Source organism: Mercenaria mercenaria, chromosome 2 (genome assembly GCF_021730395.1).
Source record: "Mercenaria mercenaria strain notata chromosome 2, MADL_Memer_1, whole genome shotgun sequence".
NCBI classification, from domain to species: domain Eukaryota; kingdom Metazoa; phylum Mollusca; class Bivalvia; order Venerida; family Veneridae; genus Mercenaria; species Mercenaria mercenaria.
Window position 1 is genome coordinate 51,251,156 of NC_069362.1, and position 14,476 is coordinate 51,265,631.

The following is a 14,476-nucleotide window of genomic DNA, read 5'->3' on the forward strand; positions in this document are numbered from 1 at the left end:
TCAGCATCACATTTGTTATTTAAAATATTCTTGTAGATTGGTAGTTTAATGTCCGTGACTGTGCAAATTATCTGTCCACTTTCAGAGACTTTGTTGTCAGCTTACCAACCGGACCTGACACAAGTGACGGTTCCGCCACCCTCTACCCCACTGGATCATCCAAACAATAATCATATGCAGCGTGTCAATTCTTACGATAAAATGCCTCCCACATACGCAGAAATCAAAGAAAATAGACTTAGTGCCCAGTTGGGAAATGGTGTTCCAAATGGTGTGAAAATTATTGACCCCACACCAAATAATATGTTGACACATAATTCATCAATGGATCAGTTAGCAAGGAAGAATGATAAAAACAATATGGTGATAGTAAATCCGGTAAACTCCGGAAGTCCACGTGGAAGCGAGAATGAAAATGTTAGAGACAGTCGTGGATCTTTGAATTCTGTAGAACTGCCTAGTCACATAGACACAGATGCTGTGACATGGAGTACATTTGATCACAGGGGTGGCAGGTTATCACTACCAGAGTCTGGAGTGACCCTGCTCATACCAGAAGGGGCCATTTGTAGGGGTAAAACGGAGGAAATTTATATGGCTGTCTGCAGAGATGACAAAGATAGACCAAAATTATCAGGTAGGACAGACTTTGGTGAAAATGATGTGATGATTTATATGATATTGTTTCTTTACAATAACATAATATTTCAAAAGCTGTTTTTGGAAAGTTGTCTCCATTAATCTTTGCCAAAGACTGAAGGTTTTGGCATATTTCACGGTATGAAACTAATCTCTACAGCTGATTTAGAGTGAGTAGGTTTAAAATTAAAGCAAGTTGAATAAAGCCCTTGACTTCTCTGTCCTTTCATTAAAACAATGCCATTGTTACTGTATTTTTACAGTTTTAAAACAAGAGTAGAAACAACACTGTCAATTACAAGGTAGACGTTTATTGTGGCGTGACTTGTAACTATGTTGTTCTGGACCATTATCCACGTAAAACATAACATTAAGGGGCAAAACATCAGGTGACATAATGAAATAACAACATTAATGTCTTGTTTTTATGACTTCTGTTTTCCCTGCCTATTGTTTCTAAATCACTAAATAATGTCTATATAGTGAAAAAAAATGGTGCGCTACATTTATGGCTTGTTCGAAATCTAGTTTGGAAGATTTGATCTTTGCGTTAAAAGCCATTTTACTATGGGCATTCACTTTAAATTGATGGGTTTTTTGGGTCTTAAAACTTCAATGACACGATATCATGTTTTGTTTAAAGGTAGAGCCACATTTTACATTGTAAACTTCTTTAAAAAAGTAAAGAGTGGAAAATTTTACTTTACAGGATACAAGAGTAATCTTTTATATTGCAAAACAAGACGCATGAATGTATGAAACCTTTGTGGAATGGAGTTAGATTTTAAAGTGTATTTCAACGGAAGTTTTGTAGAAGTCTTCAGCTATCTCACAAAAACAAAAAAAGCTGGTTAAACTTTGTGGTTTTATGTTGTCTCACCTTAGTTATAACTTCTGTTACAGAAAAACAGACTATACTTAGTCCAATAGTTTTATGCGGTCCAACAGGGATGATGTTAAAGAAGCCTGTTGTGTTGTCTGTACAACATTGTGCTAGTATGCGCCAGGGAGGCTGGAAACTCTCTGTCTGTTCCAGTAGCACTCCGCTAGAGGAACCACCACAGTGGCAGGTACAACATGATTATGTGAGTTTTAATCCCACCAAAAAGCTAAATGTTGTAATAGGTTGTAGTAGCTTACAAAGACCCGGTTTGCGTGATTTTCATACTGATTCCCAGTATACATTACTGTCAGCTGCTTAGAACCTCAGGTAGGAGTGGTCTTGGTTTATAGCTTGATTGGAGAAAGTGTTTTTCACTTGCATATTGCATGTGCTGGAAAGGATGTGTCTTTCAGTCAGATGTGCAACATAGTTACCAGTAAATTTCTTTAACAAACAGTTCTTACTGGTCTGATATAAACAGTTCTTACTGATATAATATATATGAATGGTATCCGTTCTTCATTTGAATTTTTTGCTTATCATTATGAAAGAATTTTCACAGTTATAAAATGTTTACTTTCATAATGGTATTATGACACTTTGGTAATTCTCTTAATTCACTGCATATTTCATACAAAACACTTGTATGACAGCAAGATTTCTTTTGGCTTGTTTTACAGTTGGCTGTCACCTTGGGTCAGGAAACAATTAACACACAAATCTACACACAAATAGATGCTACACATTGTCATCTTATGACAGAATTTTTACAACGCTACGCTCTGATAGGTGAGCCGGTAGCCCAGGGTCGTGCTGTGAAGATCCTGCGACTGGCTGCATTTGCACCTTCACTACCTCCATCAATGGATTTCAGCATCCGAGTGTATGTTGTAGAAGACACACCTGATGCATTAGAGGTATAGTTGAGTTATACCTTATAATGAAAAACATTGGATTTTTTTTTTGTATTCTATTTTTAAAAAATGTTTAAAAAGGATAATAGACTGCTTTACTTACTCTCTTTAAATAAATGCTTAATATATTTTATAATCTTGCACTGAAAAATGTTTTATTCACTTCATAAAAAATTGAAACAAAAAATCAGACTTTTACTTGAGGGAAATTATGGTGGATCTAGACATTTAATTTGATTGCTTTCAGTGTTGAAAATTTAGTGTTTGATGTTTAAACGGTTTTTGAAGAAAATGTGGCTTTCAAATTCTTTGTATTTTACTTTAATTTTAGGGAGTTATGCAAGTTGAACGTCGTTTAGGCGGGCGGTTGTTAGACAAACCGAAACAGATTCCATTCCAAGACGGTGGACATAACCTGTGTCTGACAATCGAGGACCTTGGTAATGGATGGAGAAGTAAACTTGCCGCTAATTATCAGGTATGCAAAAACAAAGTTGTTTTTCCTACAAGAAACTTGGGAGAAAAAATTGGGACTGTTTGTTGTGATATTAGCATTTGTGGTTGAAGACATACAAGTTTGTTTTAACATAGCACAAAGTGGACTCGAGTGAAATAAAAAGGTACAGAACTAAATTTTTAAAAGATATGCAGGATTTTTTAAAGCTAAACTAGGGGCTGCTGGTATGCGAGTATGGTACACGGGTAGAAGAAACTATTCAGTTAGGCAAAAATGGTGGATGTATTTTCTTCTGTTACTGTTGTTGCAAGTGTAATAGATTGACTCGGTCATCATTTGTCTGGTACAGCAAGTGCATTTGTTAAATTTTTTAGATTTAATAATACTAGGATAACACAAAGAGTTCACTCAGAAATTGTGATTGAAATCTTTTGTTGGAATCAGTGAGAATGTTATAATCTGTTCTATCGCATGTAGTCTAGTGTCTGCAATGTTAAACAGCTATGATAAGTCACTTTTGGATGGACCAATTCACTCAACTTCCCATTGCATTCAATTGTTCTGTGAAAATCAATGAATTTTTTAAAGCAATTACCCATAATTGTTGAGGAATTATTAGTTTAAGATTATCAAAGACATGATGTTTTGCAGACCAAACGTTTGGTTGAAACATTTTTTACAATTCTTTTGTGTCCATGTGTCTGTGACATGTTATAGTAAATGTGAAGAATTACCCACAATTCCACATAATGGAAGTGAGGCTCATAATAATTAATATCAAAGTCGGCTTATAATAATAAAACCATTGGATGCATTTATTATAGCTTAATCACTGAGAAAATAATGGAAAAATTATGCAGATGACTTTAAGTAGAATGGAGGGGTATTTTAACATTTTATCTGTTTAGCACATGTTACGTCTAAAAAGGACATTAGTCTGGGGATGTCTTGTTAAATTTTCAATTACCAGATTAAAAAAAAATACAGTAGCTGGGAAATTGACTAAATCCTAAAATACATTAGGTAAAGGGAAAAGGGAGTTGTATAATGAGAAAGAACCTTCATAAACATTATTAAATACAATTTGTTTGCAGTAAAATTGTATGCCATGAGTTTTTGTTGCTTTCATTCATATTAAGATTGAAAAATGAAATGTAATACTGCATTTCCCTCCAGAGTAAAACAAAGTAGGATATTTTTAAACAGTTATGTCCATTGCTATTTTAACTTCACACTTTTTTCTTCTGTAAATGGGATACTGGTTAAAATACTGTCTACATAATCCAATTTTTCACATGGATTTGCTCGCATTATAACTTTGTTTTTACATAATATCGAAATCCATCAAAGCTCATTTGTTTTGAAAAAAATGAAGGAAATGAAAATCTTTAATATGATAAATGAGTTATAATTTACGTTGAAGCTTTATCTGCAATGTATCATTTGTATTTTGTTTCTATCAGAATTGTGTAGTTAATTGTGATAGATGAGCGGAACTTAGAAAAACTCTCATCTAAAATGGATCTCGTCATAAGAGAACCTAATTATGCTTTATTCCAAAACACTGTTTTCTGTGAAAACAAGTAGTGTAGGGTGTAGTGCCTGCTTGTATTGTGATTGAAAAGCAGCTTCAGTGTCCTGGTACATGTTAATGATTTCAATAATATTATCCTTTCTTTATCTCACATGATTAATGACCATACCATAGAAAACCCTTGTACCGAAAAATCACAAAATGAAGGCAACCTATTAACACAGCTCTACACATGTTTACAGTTGTCAGATTTCAAAAAAAACCTTCAAACAAAGAGGGTTAGATCAGATCAACACTATTAATGTGCTAGTCCAATGCATATCTGTAGGTTTTAGATATGTCAAAGGTTATTTCGGGTCAGATTTCATGGTATGAGAATAAATACTGGGATATTTTTGGTATTTCATGAAGTGGGGAATTGAACATCAGAAATTTTCCCTGAAGAGAGATGAGAAATAGGAACTGTTATGGTTAGATGTTCATCTCCTGATGCCCGGACATGTGCCAGTGGTTAATGGACACAAAGTGTTCTATCATTGATAAGGGCTCATCTGAAATGATCTGTTATAGATGGGGGAAAATGGTACATGGTTCCTTTGTTTGATTTCCTTGTGGATAAGAATTGATCTTCTAAATCTCGTCTGTTCTTACTAATTGAGTCGGTTAAAAAATGAGAAGTTTTAAAAAAACTATTTAATTTGCATTCAGTTTTGGTACTGGTGAATGATCAATTAACATAGAAGTGAGCTGTGGGACAGCTGGGGGAAAGTTTGTCTGTTATAAATGACTGATTATACTATGATCAGCTTAATATTATGTAATTATCTTCATGTGGTGGATTTTAGTTAATAGTTATTATTTTAGCACTGAAAACTGATATTTTGAGTCACTTTCAAGCCTTCTCAAGAAGAATAGTACTTTTGTCTCGAACATGGTATAGTGTTTCCGTATAGGATTTTAATTCTGTAATCTCTGGATTGATTGGCAGAAGCCCTATCCACAACATCTTTGGTGTCCATTTTGCTAGTCAGTTTTGTGTCTAAATCGCAAAGTAATGTATGTATACTGGTTTTCAGGAGATTCCTTTCCGGCACATTTGGAGTGGGAACCAGAACAACCTACATTGTTCGTTCTCATTAGAGATGGTGGAACGTGTACAGGATGTTATACGCTGTAAGATTCAGGTGTATCAAAAAGCTATCCTCAGTAATAGACAAGTGCTCAAAATCAACACTAACTTTAAAGAGGTAAGTTTTAGATCTGACGTAGTATTGGAAATTTTCAGGGTGAAATTCAACATTTTACCAAACAAATACATATGAAGGTATTTACAAAAAATATATATATATATAAAAAACACTTTTTAAATTGACAATTCTTATTTGACAAATTGTATCTCTTTCTGTCTTCATTTTCCCAGTGTAACAAACATATATTTTTGTAGGAGTACTTACATAGCTGGTTGTAATATGAAAAGTCGTCATTATTTGACTTCTTGCACTGGTGAAGATTTATCATATAGTCAATCATTTAAAAGTATATTGTCGAGACTGCTTGCGATTGGTGTATGTGCGTGCATCCATATGATTTTGTCTGGACCATAACTTTGACATACATGGACCAATCTTGTTTATATTTGGCATGAATGTTTACCTCAATGAGAAGGAGTGTCTTGCGTAAACCCCATGTTCCTATCTCAAAGGTCAAGGTCACAGTTGGAGGTCAAAGGTCAAATTGAAGTTTGTCCGGAGCATTTCTTCATGCATGGTGGGATTTTGATGTAACTTGGCATGAATGTTCACCATTATGAAACGGAGTGTCATGCGCAAGAACCAGGTCTATTGGTCAAGGTCACACTTGACAGCTGGCGGGCTCGACATTCTGCATACTTGTATTATCATAGTCTTCAATTTTACTTTTAGCCACCAACATGCTCTAGCCCAGTAGCAAACACATTGAAAGGGCGGTCATCTACAGTCACATCGGCAACAAACTCTAGTTCTGGTGTCAGTTCAGTGGTAAATGTGGATACTTCAACAGCGGCATCCCGGCTGCCATCACATATAAGACATCAGCTGTGTGTGCTATTAGATACACCTTGTGCTAGGGGGAATGACTGGAGAATGCTGGCTCAGGCATTAACTGTAGATAGGTGAGTTCTTGTTTTAAAATAAAATAATCTGGAACTGTTTTCATCATTTCTTGAGATACATGTAACAATATATTTTTAATATATATATCTTTCTTTACTTACTGACATAGATTTTTGTTTTATTAACATTTCAGTTAACAAGATTTCTAATGCATTCTATCATGTTCATTTAAGATTAAAATATTTTAAGAAAGTGTTTGAATCTGTTCGTTACATACGTCAGTTTTACTTTAGTATATTGAGAACTTCTATAGATTTACATCCATGTATTTTATTCCTTTGTCTGATTTCAGATATATAAATTATTTCGCAACAAAAACGTCTCCAACAGAACATATATTAGACTTGTGGGAAGCAATACATCGAGAAGACACTGCGGTTACAGACTTAATGAATATCTTACGTGTAATGGGTCGCTTGGACGCTGCAGCGGTGCTTGAAAAAGATATTGGCTCATGGTTATGAACCATTTGTGTTCCATTTGTCAGAAAATAGTGAAATTAAAAGTGAGCAATTCACTCTAAAAATAGTTACAGTTTTGAAAGTTGTAATGTGCAGAGTTGTCTCCCTTGTGAAACAGCAGTGGATGAGAGGGAGAGCTGAAATAGTTTGCTTTATGACTAAATATAGCAGTAGTTATGCTATTCAGTTACACTGAATCTAACTGTAGCCAATTCTCACTTCAAATAAAAGGTCTCGCAAATTTTGGTGAACTGAAATATTCACAAAGATTTCTGGAATATTGGAGTGAAGAAGTAGTTGCATCCTAACAGAATGTGCTGTTGTTGATGACCAGATCTTATGAGAAAATGGACTCAAATGAGAAAGGATCAATGAATAAACGTGCAGACCAAAAGTCTGCTTCTTGTATGTCTCATGGTGAACAAAGGAAAAACAGAGAAAAATCCAGATAAGGACTGGTTCTATGCAAAGTGTGATATCTGCAATATATAATCACATCTTGTTTGAGAAAACTGCTGACTAACGTGTCAATACATGGATCTGATGTTATGAGAACGGCTTAAAGCTGTGCTGGAACTATTTAATTACCATTTATATGTTTTGTAAATGGAGACTTTTTTTCTTTAAGTCTGTGATCTATAAATAACTAGCATGAGAAATTTATATCCTATTTTGTATAGATACATTTTTTGTGGAGTTTGTCTTGTGTTGTTTATTTTTTCGCATTTGGTTATTGTGATGAGTCTTTGAACAAAGGTATCCATGGATTTCATTGGGCATTGTCAGATCTTGTTAAAGCTAATGCCAAACTTGTGAATTTTTGTTATGTTCAGTACAAATTTCTTGACAAATACAAAAAAAATGAAGACCAAATAATATCTGTTTCTGTTTTTGAGCCTGCATCATTTGGGCTTGAGCTTATATATTAAAATCTACATGCAAAGTTAAAAGTTATTCCATACGTGTAATAAACTTGGAGTAAAATTGAGTGCTATGCATGACTAGAAAATGCTTTTTAAGCTTTATATGCAAAGTTGGAGAACAGTTTTACAGTTTATGCATAAACGGGGAAAATACTTTACTTGTTTACTATGCATAGATGACCATATTTTATGCAACTTAAACATACTAACACATGCAACAGGATTAATTGTGCTTAAAACTAAAAATAAATGTGCTTACAATTTTCGAAAATGCTATGTATGCATTTTCAATAGGTTATTGAATTATCCAAGAATCTGTATGGAAAATGACACGAATGTATTTCTTATTATTTTTGAAAAATATTCTATATGGTTTTTTTCTGGCTCTATATTGTTTTTAACACTGGAAAGTATCGTTACTATTAACATAGTAGAGCTTTCTTAATGAAACATAATTACACCAGACATTGTTATAAAATGTGTTCAGAATTTGAGATACGATGAAGTTTTTGAAAGCTAGTTATTGTTTTTGATTATTTAATGGCACATAGTTATATTGTTTTTATTTAAATTTGTTATTTGTGCACATGTAAATATGTAAATAGTAAAACGTGTACATAGAAAACAATACTGTGCAAGGAATAAGATATGCAAAGGTAGCTAAATCTTGCTTGCACAAATTATTGAGACTTGTAAAGTTTACCTCCCTTAAATGAATTAAGGGGAACTGTGTATGGACTATTATCTACCTATCCAGATTTCTTGTGTTCTAGTCATCACATTAGAATAGATAGTCATTGATTATCTTGATATATCATTATATTATTAGAAACAGGTGATGAAAAATATATATGACCATTCAGGAGAGTCATTCTAGAAGTTAAGTATATTGAAAAATATTTTCATTTGCTGACACCAGGTTATGCAGACTTGGATAGAATTTTAATCAGATCTTGCATGATATAGTCAGAGGTCCACATACATGTGATAAGTTCAGAATCCCAAAACTGGAGGATTGCCATTTTTCAGCTGGAGTTGGGGTCTCAAAACTGGAGGTTTTTATCGACATATATTAAGCGCGTGGACACATAACTTAGAGGCAAAATCCAACATTTTTGGCCACACAATAATGTATATAAGTCTACACCAGAAGAAACAATCCTCATAACTCTTGATTTGAATTTTGACAGAGTTATGCCACTTTTTAATTTCAGTTTTTTTGTTAAAGTTTTATATAATGTCTAATATCTCCGTTACATACAAAGCTATTGCCTATTATGCCCCTTTAACTGGCAAAACTTTAATTCAGAGTCAATCACTGAGAAAAGTCGAGCATGCTATCTTACAGAAGCTCCCTCTTGTTCTAACTTTAAACTTTCTTAACAGATTAAATTTGTAGAAACAAAGTCTCAATTTAGGTCTGAAATGAAGGTGAACATGCATTAACATTATTCTACTCGAGGACTTAAAAAAACGAAGCTCTAAATTGGTCTGAACACAACTCATAAATTATGTAAATTCCTTACCCCACCCACTCTCGTATAAAAATACTGATGATTTTCACATGAAAAATAGAAAATAGAAATGCATCAACATGTATTTACCCATACCAAAATAATGTAGATTGATGTTATCAAATAAATGAGTGTGTGTTTTCATCCAATTTTCAATGAAATAAGTCCAGTTTATTAGCAAATTAATTGGTAAACATTGGAAGAAAATGGCGTAACTCCGTAAAGGGGAAATAACACTCCTGTTCTAAAAATAGTAATGGGTTGGTTTTTCCAACAATTATTTATGTGATTTATTACCGAGCAAAATTTTTCTTTGAATAATCAAAATTCATTTCAGTTGAGAATTATTTCTTATGACTGGGAGTTTTTTTGCTTCAAATTGGTAAAATGGAGCTTAATTGGCATTGAGAATGGGCAGATATTCGGCCCCGTGAGACAGGTGGAAAAGGCCCTGCTTGTCTAATCCCTTATCAAAACAAACAATTAATAATTCACCTGTGAAAAACAACTCTTTCCTCCAGGAACATGTGTGGCAAACATGTATAATACACAACAGTCGGTGACACTTTGATTTACTGTGTAAACATGTTTGGCACTCCTCGGTAATTATCAACCCAGTCATAATACTGATTTTTATTTTTTGAAAAGCGGGAGAAATATGGTTTTGGTCGGGAGACGGGAGGCAAGGTGAAAAAATCGGGATTTTGACCCTCCCGCGCGGGAGATCACATGTATGGGTCCAGTATATTCCAAAGTATATTATCCTGATTTTGTTTCTGTTAGTTTCAATATAGTACTTGAAATACAACAGTTTCATAAAAAAGTTTAAAAAGATTCTGATCACATTGGACAGGTATCAGTTTGATGAATGTGAAACGGTCTTGGTCTCTTACAGCTATGGTGCTAATACAATTCATACCATTCATGCTTCATGTAAATGCATTTAAAACAGTAAATAATCATATTTCCAGTTTTGATTTTTATATATACACATTTATGTAACCAAATGCTTTAAATATGTTTCGTGGGAAATATAGTCAGTGCTAAAATCAAAATCCATAGATTCTTTCATATCATAGTCACCCGTAGAATGTGCCATTCATATGCGGTATACACTAAAAAGACTAGCCTTCATATCTGTGTTAAAATGTGAAAAAAAATCTTTTTTTGACAGGTAAGTCCTAAATTCTTATTTTTAATGCAAAAAGACATGAAATTGCAAAATGAATTGAAGTTCTGGTTACCATGTAAGTCACAAAGTAAAATTGTGATGGATAACAGTAAGGTTTTAGCTGTGCTTATGCAGTGCACAGCAATATTTCAACTGGCATTCATTTATGATCATCAATACTCTTAAAAGGTGTTTGTTTTTAACTGTTCCCAAACATTTCTATCTGGAGAATCTTAGCAGAAGCAGCTCGGTTCTCCACAATTTGAAAATACTTTTCCTTGAAAGAAATCACTATCCTTAGCAATCTCAGTACTTCCACTATATTAAAGCTGCTAATATATATCTATGTATATTAGTTTTGATTTATAGACATTCCTGGTTTATTTCAAGGCTTCTAAGTTTTGTTACCTTGTTTTTCCAATGTTTTTGGTTCCTAATTCATCTGTCTTGATGAATTTTTTATTATTAATGATGAAATATTTTGCTTATAATTTTCTTTTTTCTGTTAATATGGCCACGATACGGTTATGGTCTGTTTCCATGCTGCATGTTGAAACTTGACCAGTATTTAAGCTAGAGATGTTGATTTCAAAGATCCCTGGTGCTTTTCACAACTTCATTTTGCAATCACTGTTAAACTTGATGTACAGAAATGCAATGGTTTTGTTCTCTAGTGATCATTATTTCTGGCCCCCATCATCTAAATAAATCTGTGTTAGGGAAATATTTAGTAGGTCCATGATCGAGAAAACAGTGCCGATAAATTAACAACCCTCTGTTCAGTGGAACATGATTGAACTAAAGTTGTGTATTTGACTTGTTACTGAGGTGTTCAGTGATTGGACAAGTTAAATATTCAAGTATTCCTTTTTAGATAATGGATGAAATAAAAGATGTATTATGGATGTACTGTGTTTCTGTCTTATGAATACTACAGAAGTAGTTTGGTCATGTTATTTTGATAACTACCAGTATAAAACTATCCATTTATATTGATGCAGAAATTTCCATTTTAATTGTATGAATGACATTTATTCTTATTTATGTTTGTAAATAATGAAAACTACAAATTAAAAAACATGTCAAATAATCTATTGTTGGTGTTTTATACCCAAATACTGACTCAATCTCGAACAAGAACTAATTGATATTGAAAGTGGCAGATCTAATTGTCACAGATAGACAAGTTGCATTTTGCACGTATTCTCATAAGCCTTCAGAGTGGTAACGGGGTACAGAAAGGGCAGGAATTTCTGTCTATTTGACCTTTGAGCTCTCTATATGACATTGACTCAACGCGACTGTTTTGTTTCCCAGGCTGTCTTATTATAGTAAACGTCCATAATTGCCAAGGGATATACGACCACTGTTGGACATACCAGTTTTACCTTGACCACCCCTAGCAAGGTACCAATGCACTTGTGATCGATACACTAGACGAAGTAGCAGTGAGTAGGCGTACATGGAGCACAGCTTCATTGCTGAACAGCAGGATATGCCAGTCGACATTTGTATGCAGATATAAACCAGGTTTTTCTAGAAGACGTTAGTTCCAAACAGATATTTAAATTCCCCATTAGGCGAGAGCACGCTGGACCGATTGTCACTAAAAACCCATCCCTAGTTACTGTACCAGGGGTTGTCTTTGTTGAGGCTCAATTTCAGGCATAAAGAAATAAACCTTCATGTCGACATTTTGAAAGATCTTTATTATACGGAAAAAGAATCGTTTAAAAAACATACGCTCCTGAATGTGAATTCAACATCGTATGGAGCCTTTAAATCATTCTGCATAAGTACCATATAATACCGGAAGTCATCCAAGTTGACACTAGCATCTAACGCATATCGCAGAGTCCGAAGACCTGGCGACAAAAACGCTTCAAAGAACTACAGGAAACAAACTGGACATACAATAGTGATATCGGTGGTATTGTCTCAACCAGTGGAACCACATGAAGACGAGTACATTTACAAAAAGTAAGGACTTGTTAAGCAGTGGTCACAGTCACAGTGGTGTGTCTTTACTGCAGAAGGATGGCCTATCACATAGTGATCTTCAGACCAACGCAATCATACCATCTGCAAAAACCAGTTTGCAAGAAGGCCATTTTTGTGCCACCATGTACACAGTAATTAATGCAGGAGTACCAAAACTTTTGAAGGATCGTAACCACCACAAGGCTAACGGTCCAGATGGGTTATACTTTACCTTCCTGTTTCTTTAAGGTATGTGCGGAGAAGTTATTTCGTTCACTTCCTCTTATACTCTCCGCTTCTTTCTAACAGGTACCTGTCACTCCTCTTACAGGAAGGCATCAGAAGCTTCCTAGAGCATTCTCTCTTGTTCACACTCAAATGCATGTGATATTTCTGTAATGTTCGTTCGTCACCGTGGGTAAGTCAGCGTACATATCGGCATTATGATTCTATGTCAGACTGTAAGTAACTTCGACACCTTTTGTTTAACAAGTAAAGGCTGTTGCCATGCATAATATATGTGACATCCATGTGTTGACGGCAAGAATCCTGGTCTTTGTCACGCGACCATTTTACAGTTCACTTCAAAGCATATACCGCGAAACCAGCTTCGGTGCGGAAGAAAAGTTTAGAAAAGTACGCGCTTTTAAAATAGGACGTCACATATACTAAATATACCTCCAAAGGACACGGGCATAAATGAACTTGTGCGTGCATATACAAATTGACTATGCTTGCCGATTGAGAATCACACAACAGTTGTACTTCGACCAAGCTACATTTGGTATGGACGAAGTTCACGAGGTCTTAAAGAGCTCAGTTAGCATCAAAACTAACCTTACAGTCAATCATCAAATTACAGAAGTCCATGCACTAAGGTAAATAAAATTCTCATACATGCTCTAAATGATTAATGATGGTTCTGATTTTGTAAAGCTATGTAGTCATGACTATAAAGGATTGTCTAAGATGAACATACATATGCTAGGTACTGCCTTTCCCTCTGAAACATTCTCCAAGCAACTTGCACTTAATTTCAGCGACTTTTTCATCAATTAAATTGAACACTATGGACTTACTCACATTAGAGGGATGACTCTGACCAGATAGACACAAATTGTGAACATCATGTAAATACAAATCGTCTTGTTGACTTGATTTCTGCAACAAATGAATATGTAACACCAATCATGCCCACTTCCTCGAACATATCCTTTGAACTCGATTCGATACCGATATGGCTTCTCCAGAAAAGTCTGATTGAACTATTGCCAGTCATAACAAACATTTGAAATACTAGTATATCTATGTATTTAGGGTACGCACCAAAGAAATTCAGAAATGCACATAAAGAAATCTGGTCTAGAATCCAATACTCTAAAGATCTACAGACCCGTGTACAATCTCCCGTGCATTTCAAAGATATTGGATAAGGTAGTTGATGCCCGTCTAGAACGGCATTTAGATGAAAACAAACTTTATGAGGGTCTGCAGTCTGCAGAAAGATTCACTCAACTGAGCCGGCTGTAATGAATGTCCAGAATGACATCTTCATGTTTTAAAGTCACCGTGCTTATTGATCTATGTGCGCTTTCGATACCATTGAACACCAAACACTGTTTCACCACATTTAAGCACACTTACGGACCCATCCATGAACGTCGTTATGGTTTAGTGATCATATGCTGACGTTGAGTACCGACAAGTACGCTGATGATATTCAGTGTACCACAGGAATCGGTACTGGGTCATAAGAGTTACATAAAGTACCTGTGGATGAGATATACACATGTTATGGACGGCTTCATCATTTCTACACTGCCGAGTCCAAGTTGTACCTGTCCTTC

General features: G+C 34.7%; 1 protein-coding gene across 4 annotated transcripts in view; it reads left to right on the forward strand.

Annotated features, from left to right (window-relative positions):
- Positions 1–9,442, forward strand: part of LOC123563945 (netrin receptor UNC5C-like) — a 150,566-nt gene extending 141,124 nt beyond the window's left edge. For 3 of the 4 annotated variants that reach the window (XM_053536581.1, XM_053536579.1, XM_053536582.1), the window contains 7 exons: positions 86–637; positions 1,543–1,724; positions 2,203–2,439; positions 2,768–2,914; positions 5,504–5,674; positions 6,350–6,579; positions 6,873–9,442. In XM_053536581.1, coding sequence (XP_053392556.1) covers positions 86–637; positions 1,543–1,724; positions 2,203–2,439; positions 2,768–2,914; positions 5,504–5,674; positions 6,350–6,579; positions 6,873–7,044 — 1,691 coding nt within the window. In that variant the 3' untranslated portion in view covers positions 7,045–9,442. The remainder of the gene's footprint in view (positions 1–85; positions 638–1,542; positions 1,725–2,202; positions 2,440–2,767; positions 2,915–5,503; positions 5,675–6,349; positions 6,580–6,872) is intronic. The other variant, XM_053536580.1, reaches the window with a different exon arrangement.
- The last annotated feature ends 5,034 nt before the right edge of the window (positions 9,443–14,476 follow it).